We start from the raw sequence: 14,295 nt of genomic DNA on the forward strand, positions 1-14,295 counted from the left end.
GGTTTCTACTGTTGTTTTGAGAAGAAAAGTGAAAAAGTTATCTGACACAGACTGTGATTATGTTCACACTACAATGACTTTGAAAGAGCATGCGATTTCAAACTCATAACCCTGAAAGAGACATTCTCAGGTGGTTTGAGTGTTGAATGGCAAGGCCACCAATAACACCAGCTTGATTCAGAATTTTGAAAGCAGGCTATACAAAGCAATGTCAATGTATAATTTGTTTCTCTTGTCCTTCAACAGCACTGAAGAGATTTCTGCTGTATGTGAGGCGAACAGAGATCCGTGGCGTGGACGTTGACAACCCTTACCTGAACCTCATCACGGCCCTGACGGTCCCAGATATAGATGAGGTCACGTCAGTGGACTACGATGCATCAGAGGAACGAATCTACTGGACTGACGTCAAAACACAAACCATCAAACGGTCCTCCATCAACGGAACCGCAATAGAGACAATCATATCCGGAGGTAGAGAAAGATGTTCACCTCTGTGTTTTTAAATGGATCGGTTTTCTGACACTTACGTAATAAAACGAAACGTTTTTTTATAAATGTATTATGAGACTGTCACACTGTTTTGCATCCATTTGATGTCCTTTTGATAGGTACCCATTCTAATTTTAATAGTGCACTTGTCAGGTTGTTCAAGCGATAGACTCAGTACATTATTTGATTAAAGAGTTTAACATATTGATGTTGTCTTCTGCATATGATTGTTTGCAGGTATTGTTAATGGAAGAGGGCTGGCCCTGGACTGGCTCTCCAGGAACCTGTATTGGATTAGTTCAGAAAGCGACGAGACACAGATAAACGTGGCAAGGCTAGACGGGTCGCTGAAAACTTCTGTGGTTCATGGGATTGAGAAGCCTAAGTGTCTCATTGTACATCCGTCTAAAGGGTAATATTTGTATTTGATTTGTGTGTATACTTTTATACAGTTCAATATCTGATATTGATTAGGTATAACAAGATATCCAGTGGAACTGATGTTATATAGTCAAATTAATGCTAGTTACATGATATGATCAATGATTCACTTTTGTGTTGGTGTTCTGTATGGAAAATGTTGTTTTCTTATTGAGTTTTTACCTCCCAGGAAAATGTATTGGACAGATGGCAATGCAATAAACATGGCCAACATGGATGGAAGCAATAGCAAGATCATTCACCAGAACCAGAGAGAGCCTGTTGGTAAATGTCACGTGTACAATTCTGAATATTTGTTCTAAGTACAATAACATCCACATTTAGTGGCCAGTACAATTTATCTTCTGCAATTTTATATTGCATGATAACATTAGTACTATCTGGTAACAAACAACATTGCAATATTGAGTGAGATGATCGGTAGAACAGCAACCCCATAATATATAAAACAATGACTCTAATCAATGATGTCTCGTCTAGGGCTGTCGATAGACTACACATCAGATAAGCTGTATTGGATCAGTGCAGGCAATGCCACCATCAACAGGTGTAGTCTGGACGGTAGTGGTCTGGAAGTGCTGGAGACCATGAAGAAAGAGCTGGTCAAAGCCACGGCTCTAGCTGTTATGGGTGAGTGACGAGAGTTTAGCGCATGGGCCCATGTTCATAAAGTGTCTCAGAGTAGGAGTGCTGATCTAGGATCAGTTTAGCCTTTTAGAGCATGATTCTATGAATGAGCACTACTACCCTGAGACTCTTTGTGGATATTTTTTGTCTTAGAAAGTGCCTAATATAAATATGCTGTGCTCTTCCAGCTCAGAAAAGTATTTGCTGCCCAAATTGTATCTTGTTTTAAATACTAGTACATTTATTTCGGGTTGTTTTTGATCTGGAGTACATGAGTAAAAGGGGTTTTGACAGTGATGAACCTTTGCTGTCTTCTTGCATTGTATTATTTGCCGTTTCCCCATTTCTGTTTATGTCTGTCTCTGAAACTATTCTAATTCATGTTTAAAATTGCATCCCATCTGATAAAATGCCTCATCCAGACAGAATGCATTAGGGAAGTTTCTTTGACTTCAGTAGGACTTGTTTGGCCTCTACAGTGATGGGCGACAGTCCAGGAGATGTACCTTTGCATCAAGCTGCCTCACGCTACAGAAACAGAAAACAGTAACCAGGCTTTCTGACGTAGTGATGGGCAACCTGGGCTTTCTATCCATCCTGCTTACTGACTGTCTGTTCCAGGTTTACTTGTAGCTGTAATGGTGATTGTACTGTTTTAATAGTACAGATCATTGAGGGGGAGTTTCTCTCCACGCTCTACAAGAAAGTTGATCATGATACTATTATCATGGTGGAATCATTCTTTTTCATATTGATTGGATGGTTGTATTAATTTTTTAAATATCAGATCTCCATTAACCTCCTTATAGTGGTTATTCCCCATGAGTAATGCTACAGGGAGCTAGACGAGAGATACATGATAATTGATGGGCTTCTCGCTCTGGTTTTTGTTATGATTCCTTAGTTTATATTACCTCTTATCTGCTTGGGATATTGAAATGGCCTCTGGGATATTAAAGTACTATCTATCTATCTACGGTCTGGTGTCATTATGTGGGGACTACTGTTTGATTCTGATGTAATTCACCTGCAGAGGGACTGCTGTTTATGTAAATCGTATGGGTGTTTTAACCATAGAAATATATAGATTTTCCTCTGTGGTTTTAACACAGCGTCTTTTTGTATGCTCTCCAATCCTCCCATCGTTCGAGGAGATTCTGTTCTTTGTTGATAGCTGTAGTCCAGCAGGCCAAAAGCCAAGAATGGTCTGGCTTAAGCCCACTGTACTGTTCCCCATTCAAGCTTGCAGACAGGTAAAAAAAAGAAGATAAATTGAAGTTCCCTGTCTACAGCCTACAGGCACAGGATTGGTCTTGCTTCAGAGGTTTTCTGACGGCTGGGCTGCTTTCCTATCTCCGTTGTGCTGGGCTGACTGTATCTCAGTGTTGCCTGTTTTGCTGGAACTGCATAAACATGTTTGATCATTTTCGGTCAAGGGTGCAAGTACAGTACATGGGCTCATATTATAAGAAAAAAATATCTAAACGAAATGTCACATGGCCCAGTTCCTCTGTTTCCTCCCTGGACCTGTGCCCCTGAGACTTATGGGTAGGGGAATGAATTTAAGATCCTGTCTCTCTGTCTCATATCACCCAATTCTCAGAGGAAGACATCTGAAAGTCCTCCTTTACAAAGCTCCCTCCTTGTACCTTATTTTACAACAATCCCAGGAGTCACCCTGGGCCTACTGTATAGTGAGAGCTATACATATCTTATGGATAATACAGTATTATACCATTCCTAGAATGTATTCAGTTCAGTTACAGTTGTATGTTACAATTCCTAGGAAAGCAATCATTCAATGTGTTATTTGGGTCCAGTGATATTTATAGTGTTCTGTGAACATGCTGTATAGCCTTCTATTTATGAACAAATGTGCTGTTAGCTTTTTATTGAAGGGTTACTCACAGGCAGCACAGAACCCCTATTGCTACTGTACAGTATTCATGGACTGTTGAATAGCTATTATTTATCAATATACTTGTCAATTTAGTCATGAACAATCATTGATTTTCTGTCTTCAGGTGCCAAGTTGTGGTGGGCTGATGACAACTTGGCCCAGTTGGGGACCATCAGTAAGAGAGGTGGGCTGGACATGGTGGTTTTACGCAACAAGACCACAGGGATTGTTCATATGAAGATGTACGACAAAGACAGCCAGACAGGTAATGCAATGAGTATGACTGCTACTCAATGCTTTTACTCAGATGATGTCCTATCTCCTTTTAAAGCTTTGTTGTAGCCTTTTGACTAGAAATAAATAAGTATTTATCCTCCATTGAGAGTGCAGTCCTGTGTAGCTCAGTTGGTAGAGCATGGCGCTTGCAACGCAAGGGTTGTGAGTTTGATTCCCACTGGGGACCAGTATGAAATAAAGTATGACAATGTATGCGCTCGCAACTGTACGACTAAAATTTAAATGCACTAACATTGTTTATTATTGGTATACAGTTTGGAAGTTTACATACACCTTAGGCAAATAGATTTAAACTCAGTTTTTCACAATTCCTGACATTTAATCATAGTAAAAATTCCCTGTCTTAGGTCAGTTAGGATCACCACTTCATTTTAAGAATGTGAAATGTCAGAATAATAGCAGAGAGAATGATTTATTTCAGCTTTTATTTCTTTCATTACATTCCCAGTGGGTCAGAAGTTTACATACACTCAATTATTATTTGGTAGCATTGCCTTTAAATTGTTTAACTTGGGTCAAACGTTTTGGGTAGACTTCCACAAGCTTCCCACAATAAATTGGGTGAATTTTGGCCCATTCCTCCTGACAGAGCTGGTGTAACTGAGTCAGGTTTGTAGGCACACACTTTTTCAGTTCTTCCCACACATGTTCTATAGGATTGAGGTCAGGGCTTTGTGATGGCCACTTCAATACCTTGACTTTGTTTGTCCTTAAGCCATTTTGCCACAACATTGGAAGTATGCTTGGGGTCATTGTCCATTTGGAAGACCCCATTTGCGACCAAGCTTTAACTTCCTGACTGATGTCTTGAGATGTTGCTTCAATATATCCACATAATTTTCCTTCCTCATGATGCCATCTATTTTGTGAAGTGCACCAGTCCCTCCTGCAGCAAAGCACTCCCACAGCATGATGCTGCCACCCCCATGCTTCACGGTTGGGATGGTGTTCTTCGGCTTGCAAGCATTCCCCTTTTTCCTCCAAACATAACAATGGTCATTATGGCCAAACAGTTCTTTTTTTGTTTCATCAGACCAGAGGACATTTCTCCAAAAAGTACGATCTTTGTCCCCATGTGCAGTTGCAAACCGTAGTCTGGCTTTTTTATGGCGGTTTTGGAGCGGTGGCTTCTTCCTTGCTGAGCGGCCTTTCAGGTTATGTAGATATAGGACTCGTTTTACTGTGGATATAGATACTTTTGTACCTGTTTCCTCCAGCATCTTCACAAAGTCCTTTGCTGTTGTTTTGGGATTGATTTGCACTTTTTGCACCAAAGTACGTTCATCTCTAGGAGTCAGAACGCGTCTCCTTCCTGAGCAGTATGACGGCTGTGTGGTCCCATGGTGTTTATACTTGCGTACTATTGTTTGTACCGATGAACATGGTACCTTCAGGCGTTTGGAAATTATTCCCAAGGATGAACCAGACTTGTGGGGGTCTACGATTATTTTTCCTGAGGTCTTGGCTGATTTCTTTTGATTTTCCCATGATGTCAAGCGAAGAGCCACTGAGTTTGAAGATAGGCCTTGAAATACATTGAAAGGTACACCTCCAATTGACTCAAATTATGTCAATTAGCCTATCAGAAGCTTCTAAAGCCATGACATCATTTTCTGGAATTTCCCAAGCTGTTTAAAGGCACAGTCAACTTAGTGTGTGTAAACTTCTGACCCACTGGAATTGTGATACAGTGAATTATAAGTGAAATAATCTGTCTGTAAACAATTGTTGGAAAAATTACGTGTCATGCACAAAGTAGATGTCCTAACCGACTTGCCAATACTATAGTTTGTTAACAAGAAATGTGTGGAGTGGTTGAAAAATGAGTTTTAATGACTCCAACTGTATATGTATGTTTCAGCAGAAATTGTCATTTTTGAATCCAACTGACCAAAAAGAATGGTTCTTCATTGAGGCACAGCTTTATTGAAATAACACTAGGATTCCTTGTAGCAGTTTTGTGAGTCATTGGCAGTATCATCCATTTTATTGACAGGTCCAATATAAGGATTGCTCTCGATCTCCGTTAGTAATAAACATGGGAATGAAGGTGTCTTAAATGTAAATCTTTAAACTTCCTCCTCAAACTTCCTCTGACTGATTAGCTACTTCATTTATCTTTTTGACACAGACCACATGGGAGTATGGCCATGTCTCATTAGTCTTCTCTCTCTCCCCTTCTCCTCTCTCTCTCTCTCTCTCTCTCGCTCTCGCTCTCACTCTCACTCTCACTCTCATCCTCTCTCTCTCTCTCTCTGTCACACACACAATGGCAGTGCTAATGCTTTCTTGGAAGTACTGTAATCTCATGAAAAGAATAGGAACGTAATGCAATGCAGATGTACTCTGTCTAACTCTGCTTATTTCCCCCATAATGCTCAGTTAAATATTAAATCATGTTGTTCTACTGTGTCATTACTGTGTTGCTTCCTGAATGAATACACAAGCATATACAATGACCATGCCTACGTGTTAAATGTACAATGTAATGTCTAATGTACACTGTTTGTTTACAGCGTAACGTACAATGTAACCTAACCATGTCCCACTGCTGTGCAGGGAGGAATCTCTGTCAGGTCAACAATGGTGGCTGCTCTCAGCTCTGCTTCCCGACATCAGAGAGCACACGGAGCTGTTCCTGTGCCGTGGGCTACAACCTCCACTCTGATCGCATGTCATGTGAAGGTACTGTACCGGCTTCTCATGGGAGTACAGTGAACAGGGAACACAATATATTTAAACCATGATGTGAATCTGATTTGACATGCTCTGCAGATCCCATATTGGCCTTGACATATGGTGTTGTCTATGAGTGTTGCTTTTTTGTGTTTGAAGGACTAGGGTTTTTCCTGATGTGATGTGAAGTGAATGTTAGAATTTAATTGTACATGTACAGTAGATGCCATACAGTTGATTGGTTTGGCTTTGTGTTTCAACTTGAAGGCATAGGGTCTTTCCTGATGTACTCGGTTCATGAGGGCATCAGGGGGATATCCCTGGATCCCAGTGATAACAGTGAAGCCTTGATGCCGGTGACCGGCTCTATGATGGCTGTGGGGATTGACTTCCATGCTGGTGAGTGTATTGACATTGTTTTATTGTGATTATTTGGACTATTCTTCCTGCTTCGGATTGCAAATTAATCACTCATTTCAATGTTTTAATTGTTATTTTTAATTATAGTTTGTAGAAAACAAATGAGGGGGAGAACATTAATCCTTTCAATTAATTGGTGTTCCTCATAGGAAATGATACGTTATATTGGACAGACATGGGCTTGAACAGAATATCCAGAGCCAAGCGAGATCAGACGTGGAGAGAGGACATTGTCACTAGTGGTATCAGCCGCGTGGAGGGGATTGCAGTGGACTGGATTGCAGGTAAGTAGCCGAGCTCTCAAAGTAAACCTTTACATAAGAAAATACAATGTCAAGTGCCAAGTAGGACATACAAGTACAGTTGCAGTCAAATTCAGTGCCTTCGGGAAGTATTCAGACCCCTTGACCTTTTCCACATTTTGTTAGGTTACAGCCTTATTCTAAAATGTATAACATTGTTTATGTAAAAAACTGAAATATAACAGTTACATAAGTAATCAGATCCTTTACATAAGTATGCAGACCCTTTACTCAGTAGTTGTTGAAGCACCTTTGGCAGCGATTACAGCCTTCGAGTCTTCTTGGGTATGACGCTACAAGCTTAGCACACCTGCTAACAGCCGGGTTGCTGAGGGGCTGGGAGGTTACCGTTGTGGTAGGCTGCCTAAGAGACAACCCGCGGAATTGCTCCAGCAATGTGTTAAATGCTCGGACATGGCGTTCGGCCAAGGTCTGGAACTCTTCCATGAGACCACAAAGCAACTCCTCGTGTCTTCCAATGGTGGCTCCTTGGGAGGAGATGGCGTTGCGGATCTGGTCCGAGTCTGCTGGGTCAGTCATGGCCAGTTCGTACTATCACGTTTCAGGAGAAGACCCAGATGCAGACAGTGTCGAAGTAATAAACTTTTATTTCAAAAACAGAGGGCAGGCAGAGGTCAGAGTCCAAAAGGTCCAGAACGGCAGGCAGTCTCAGGGTCAGGGCAGGCAGAGGTCAATAATCCAGGGTGGTGTGACAAGCTACAGAACGGCAGGCAGGCTCAGGGTCAGGGCAGGCAGAATGGTCAAAACCGGGAAAACTAGAAAACCGAAACTTAAAAAAGACCGGATGCAAGGGGAAAAACGCTGGTAGGTTTGACGAAACAAAACAAACTGGCAACAAACAGAGAACACAGGTATAAATACACTGGGGATAATGGGGAAAATGGGCGACACCTGGAGAGGGGTGGAGACAATCACAAAGACAGGTGAAACAGATCAGGGTGTGACATCTAGAGCTCTGTCAGAGTGACCATCGGGTTGTTGGTCACCTCCCTGACCAAGGCCCTTCTCCCCCGATTGCTCAGTTTGGCCGGGCTGCCAGCTCTAAGTCTTGGTGTTTCCAAACTTCTTCCATTTAAGAGTGATGGAGGCCACTGTGTTCTTGGGGACCTTCAATGCTGCAGAAATGTTTTGGTACCCTTCTCCATATCTGTGCCTCGACACAATCCTGTCTCGGAGCTCTACGGACAATTCCTTCGACCTCATGGCTTGGTTTTTGCTCCAACATGCACTGTCAACTGTGGGACCTTATATAGACAGGTGTGTGCCTTTCCAAATCATGTCCAATCAATTGCATTTACCACAGGTGGACTCCAATTAAGTTGTAGAAACATCTCAAGGATGATCAATGGAAGCAGGATGCACCAGAGCTCAATTTTGAGTCTCATAGCAAAGGGTCTGAATACTTATGTAAATAAGGTATTTTTGTTGTTTATTTGTAATACATTTGCAAACATTTCTAAACCTGCTTTCGCTTTGTCATTATGGGGTATTGTGTGTAGATTGCTGAGGATAAAAAAAAAAAATCAATTTTAGAATAAGGCTGAAACATAACAAAATGTGGAAAAAGTCAAGGGGTCTGTATACTTTCCGAAGGCACCCTTGAAAGATTCACTATTTCTTCTAAAATAATTTGAAATTAAAACAACGTTTTTCACACAGGTATTTGTTTGATTTACAACTGCACAGGACCAAGAAAAAAATATAAAAATAATATTTTTCACTTCAAAGTATTTTAAAAAAACAGCTTTGACTAAATTATTCAGAATTCAAATTAATTTGGTTGGAGGCAGGCGATTCTCGTTTACACTGTAACATCTTACCTGTGGTAAGTTTCAGGTGGCTACAGAGTAAAAATAGCAGTTCAACCATAAAAAAAATAGAAAACAGAACATTCTGCTCCATTGCGCTCCATTGTAAAGTGAAAGGGTGCCAATATATTTGACTGCAAGTAAAATATATTGGACATACTTCTCAAGTAAGACATACATAAAATGTAATGAATTGACTGACTTGTAATGCAATGGTTTAACACTGTACAAAGTCATGTTTGTTTGTGTTGTTCACTAGGTAATATCTATTGGACGGACCATGGCTTCAACATCATAGAGGTTGCTCGACTCAGTGGCTTGTACCGAGCCGTGGTGATAGCTGAAGGACTTGACCAGCCCAAAGCCATTGCTGTGCACCCGGTGAAAGGGTGTGTACAGTCTTTCATTTCAGTCAACACTTTAAAGTCCACCCACTTGGTATGTAATGAACACATCCTATCTGCATAATGTATTCCCTAGAAATGACCACCAAATAACCAATGTTTTAATTGATTTTGATAGCCTGTAATAATGAACGTCATAAGATGATCATTACAAGAATATGTAGTAGAATTATATAATTACAGTGCCTTTAGAAAGTATTCTCACCCCTTGATTTTTTCCACGTTTTGTTATGTTACAAAGTGGGATTAAAATGGATTTAATTGTAATTTTTTTGTCAACAATCTACACAAAATACTCTAATGTCAAAGTGGAAGAAAATAAAAATGTGAACGTTTATACAAATCATGAATAATAAAACACTAATATGCACTAATATTCGGAAAGTATTCAGACTCCTTCACTTTTTCCACATTTTGGTACGTTACAGCCTTATTCTAAAATGTATTAAATATGTTTTTCCTCATCAATCGACACACCATGCCTCATAATGACAAAGTGAAAACAGGTTTTTAGAAATGTCCTAAGTAAAAGGCACATGACTGCCTGCCAAAAGGCACTTAAAGGACTCTCAGACCATGAGAAACAAGATTCTCTGGTCTGATGAAACCAAGATTGAATTCTTTGGCCTGAATGCCAAGCGTCACGTCTGGAGGAAACCTGGTACCATCCCTACGGTGAAGCATGGTGGTGGCAGCATCATGCTGTGGGGATGTTTTTCAGCGGCAGGGATTGGGAGACTAGTCAGGATCAAGGGAAAGAGGAACAGAACAAAGTACAGAGAGATCCTTGATGAAAATCTGCTCCAGAGCACTCAGGACCTCAGACTGGGGCGAAGGTTCACCTTCCAACAGGACAACGACTCTAAGCACACAGCCAAGACAACGCAGGAGTGGCTTCGGGACAAGTCTCTGAATGTCCTTGAGTGGCCCAGCCAGAGCCAGGACATAGACCTGATCGAACATCTCTGGAGAGACCTGAAAATAGCTGTGCAGCGACGCTTCCCATCCAACCTGACAGAGCTTGAGAGGATCTGCAGAGAAGAATGGGAGAAACTCCCCAAATACAGGTGTGCCAAGCTTGTAGCGTGATACCCAAGATGACTTGAGGCTGTAATCGCTGCCAAAGGTGCTTCAACAAACTACTGAGTAAAGGGTCTGAATACTTATGCAAAGAAACAGCCATATCTCAGACTGCCCATCTTAATCTTTTCTTTTTATTGGCCAGTCTGATATATGGCTTTTTCTTTGCAACTCTGCCTAGAAGGTCAGCATCCCGGAGTCGCCTCTTCACTGTTGACGTTGAGACTGGTGTTTTGCGGGTACTATTTAATGAAGCTGCCAGTAGAGACCTGTGAGGCATCTGTTTCTCAAATTAGACACTCTAATGTATTTGTCCTCTTGCTCAGTTGTGCACCAGGGCCTCCCACTCCTCTTTCTATTCTGGTTAGAGCCAGTTTGCGCTGTTCTGTGAAGGGAGTAGTACACAGCGTTGTACGAGAACTTCAGTTTCTTGTCAATTTCTCGCATGGAATAGCCTTCATTTCTCAGAACAAGAATAGACTGACAAGTTTCAGAAGAAAGTTATTTGTTTCTGGCCATTTTGAGCCTGTAATCGAACCCACAATTGCTAATGCTCCAGATACTCAACTCGTCTCAAGAAGGCCAGTTTTATTGCTTCTTTAAATCAGCACAACAGTTTTCAGCTGTGCTAACATAATTGCAAAAGGGTTTTCTAATGATCAATTCGCCTTTTTAAAATGATAAACTTGGATTAGCAAACACAACGTGGACTGATGGTTGCTGATAATGGGCCTCTGTACGCCTATGTAGATATTCCATTAAAAATAAGCTGTTTCCAGCTACAATAGCCATTTATAATATTAACAATGTCTACAATGTATTTCTGATCAATTTGATGTTATTTTAATGGACAAAGAAATTGCTTTTCTTTCAAAAACAAGGACATTTCTAAGTGACCCCAGTCTTTTGAACAGTAGTGTATATATTCTACTTTGACATTATGTGGTATTGTTGTGTAGATCAGTGACACAAAATATCAATTTAATCCATTTTAAATTCAGGCTGTAACACAACAAAATGTACATACGACATCAAGCAATTACCAGCCAATAATATCTAAACACTCCACCCTTCATCCAAAGCACACTATAAAGTATAAATACAGTATTTCCCCACTCTCTGCATTCATAACTGATAGCACTGTCTCATGTGTTCAGCTTCTCGATCATTAATAAGAGGGAAATAAATGACAGGTCCATTTTCCCACATCAGCTTAGACTGCAGGGCACTTTACTATTGATTCCTCCCCTGATGAGAGATGCTAATGAACCAGGATAAGCAGCTGAGGAGAATAGAGATGAGTCTACTGGCACTGTGTGTGTGTGTGTGTGTGTGTGTGTGTGTGTGTGTGTGTGTGTGTGTGTGTGTGTGTGTGTGTGTGTGTGTGTGTGTGTGTGTGTGTGTGTGTGTGTGTGTGTGTGTGTGTGTATGTGTGTGTGTGTGTGTGTGCCTACTGTCACAGCTTGTGCCTCACCTGCGCCGGGCTAATTAATGTTGTCTCTCTCTAACCCCTATTATTCATAGCATTGTATGCATGCATTACCCCGAGGTCTCATGTAGAGAGAGATAACTTTATGTGGCAATCACTCTGATTGCTTAAATTAAAGCCAATATAGAAATATGTCAACAACTGGCCCCCTATGGATATTAGAGTTTGTGTGAGGAGATTGGAGCCAGGGCATACTGTTATAATTTATAATTGGTGCGTTCACAGTTAGTAAGTCATAACCGTTGGAACATTGATCAGCTGCACGCCTCAGTATTAGTATTCTGAAAGGGAGTTGAAAATGTCTACTCCACTGTCCATCCATACCAGCATTGAGTTCAGCCACCTTTAGTTTATGCATTGATTCTGTTATGGCCATGTGATTTATTGCAAGCTCTGATGCTTGATGTATTGCACTCTGTTTTTCTGGCTTGTGCTGTGTACATGTTTCTTACTGACATGCTGCTTATTGTATTGATGTCATTTCCGTCATGAGCCTGTGTCTAATAATGATGTGTTGATGCTGCTGACTTGGTCCATTTCTCTCTTGAAAAATAGATCTTTATCGCAACTAGACAAAAAAAAATTGTCTACCGATTATGAACAATTCACATTAGATCAACCCAAAGCATTTCCTGTCAATGTATGAGGTGACTGTAAAGTATGAACATTGTTTGGTGGTGGCTGTGAACTCTTCTTACCCTTCTGTTGTCCTCTTGGCCAGGTTTCTGTTCTGGACAGAATGGGGCCAAAGCCCCTGCATCGGTCGGGCCCGGCTGGACGGATCAGACCAAGTAATTCTTGTCAACTCTGGAATAGCATGGCCCAATGGGATCTCCATAGACTATGAGGTATATTTAAGCAATAAGGCCCGAGGGGGTGTTGTACAGTGCCTTTGTAACGTATTCAGACACCTTGACTTTTTCTACATTTTGTTACATTACAGCCTTATTCTAAAATTGATTAAATTGTTGTTGTTTTCTCATCAATCTACACACAATACCCCATAATGACAAAGCAAAAACTGTTTTTTAGAATTGTTTGCTAATTTATTATAAAAAACTGAAATATACATTTATGTATGTATTCAGACACTTTACAGCATCGAGTCTTCTTGGGTATGATGCTACAAGCTTGGCACACCTATATTTCGGGAGTTTCTCCCATTCTTCTCTGCTAGATCAGGTTGGATGGGGAGCGTTGCTGCACAGCTATTTTCAGGTCTCTCCAGAGATGTTCGATCGGGTTCAAGTCTGGGCTCTGGCTGGGCCACTCAAGGACATTCAGAGACTTGTCCCGAAGCCACTCCTGTGTTGTCTTGGCTGTGTGGTTAGGGTCGTTGTCCTGTTGGAAGGTGAACCTTCGCCCCCAGTCTGAGGTCCTGAGCGCTCTGGAGCAGATTTTCATCAAGGATCTCTCTGTACTTTGCTCTGTCCCTGCCGCTGAAAAACATCCCCACAGCATGTTGCTACCATCACCATGCTTCACCGTTGGGATGGTGCCAGGTTTTCTCCAGACGTGACGCTTGGCATTCAGGCCAAAGAGTTCAATCTTGGTTTCATTAGACCAGAGAATCTTATTTCTCATGGTCTGAGAGAATTTAGGTGCCTTTTGGCAAAATCCAAGCGGGCTGTCATGTGCCTTTTACTGAGGAGTGGCTTCCATCTGGCCTCTCTACCATAAAGGCCTGATTGGTGGAGTGCTGCAGAGATGGTTGTCCTTCTGGAAGGTTCTCCTATCTCCACAGAGGAACTCTAGAGCTCTGTCAGTGACCATCGGGTTCTTGGTCACCTCCCTGGCCAAGCCCCTTCTCCCCCGACTGCTCAGAAGAATGATGGAGGCCACTGTGCATTTGGGGACCTTCAATGCTTTTTTGGTACTCTTCCCCAGATCTGTGCCTCGACACAATCCTGGAGCTCTACGGCAATTCATTCGACCTCATGGCTTGGATTTTGCTCTGACATGCACTGTCAACTGTGGGACCTTATATAGACAGGTGTGTGCCTTTCCAAATCATGTCCAATCAATTGAATTTACCACAGGTGGACTCCAATCAAGTTGTAGAAACCTCTCAAGGATAATCAATGGAAACAGGATGCACCTGAGCTCAATTTCGAGTCTCATATCAAAGGGTCTGAATATTTATGTAAATAAGGTATTTCTGTTTTATTTTTAATAACATTTCTAAAAACCTGTTTTCACTTTGTCATTATGGGGAATTGTGTGTAGATTGCTAAGTAATGTTTTTTATTTAATACATTTTAGATTAAGGCTGTAGCGTAACAAAATGTGGAAAAAGTCAAGGGGCTGTTCTTAAGCATGATGCAACGCGGAGTACCTG

The 14,295-nt window shown here is 41.3% G+C and overlaps 1 protein-coding gene across 1 annotated transcript in view; it reads left to right on the forward strand.

Annotated features, from left to right (window-relative positions):
• The window catches only part of LOC311112495 (low-density lipoprotein receptor-related protein 1B-like), a gene marked incomplete at both ends in the record, with an annotated part of 90,612 nt that overhangs the window by 52,736 nt on the left and 23,581 nt on the right, over positions 1-14,295 (forward strand). The window contains 10 exons of the mRNA XM_084155629.1: positions 247-474; positions 730-904; positions 1,103-1,197; positions 1,414-1,563; positions 3,585-3,725; positions 6,317-6,442; positions 6,701-6,832; positions 7,003-7,137; positions 9,244-9,373; positions 12,679-12,805. Of these exons, the coding sequence (XP_084011755.1) occupies positions 247-474; positions 730-904; positions 1,103-1,197; positions 1,414-1,563; positions 3,585-3,725; positions 6,317-6,442; positions 6,701-6,832; positions 7,003-7,137; positions 9,244-9,373; positions 12,679-12,805 (1,439 nt within the window). The remainder of the gene's footprint in view (positions 1-246; positions 475-729; positions 905-1,102; positions 1,198-1,413; positions 1,564-3,584; positions 3,726-6,316; positions 6,443-6,700; positions 6,833-7,002; positions 7,138-9,243; positions 9,374-12,678; positions 12,806-14,295) is intronic.

The sequence above is a fragment of the Coregonus lavaretus genome, assembly GCF_964263955.1.
Source record: "Coregonus lavaretus genome assembly, chromosome: 38".
Taxonomy (NCBI): Eukaryota; Metazoa; Chordata; class Actinopteri; order Salmoniformes; family Salmonidae; genus Coregonus; species Coregonus lavaretus.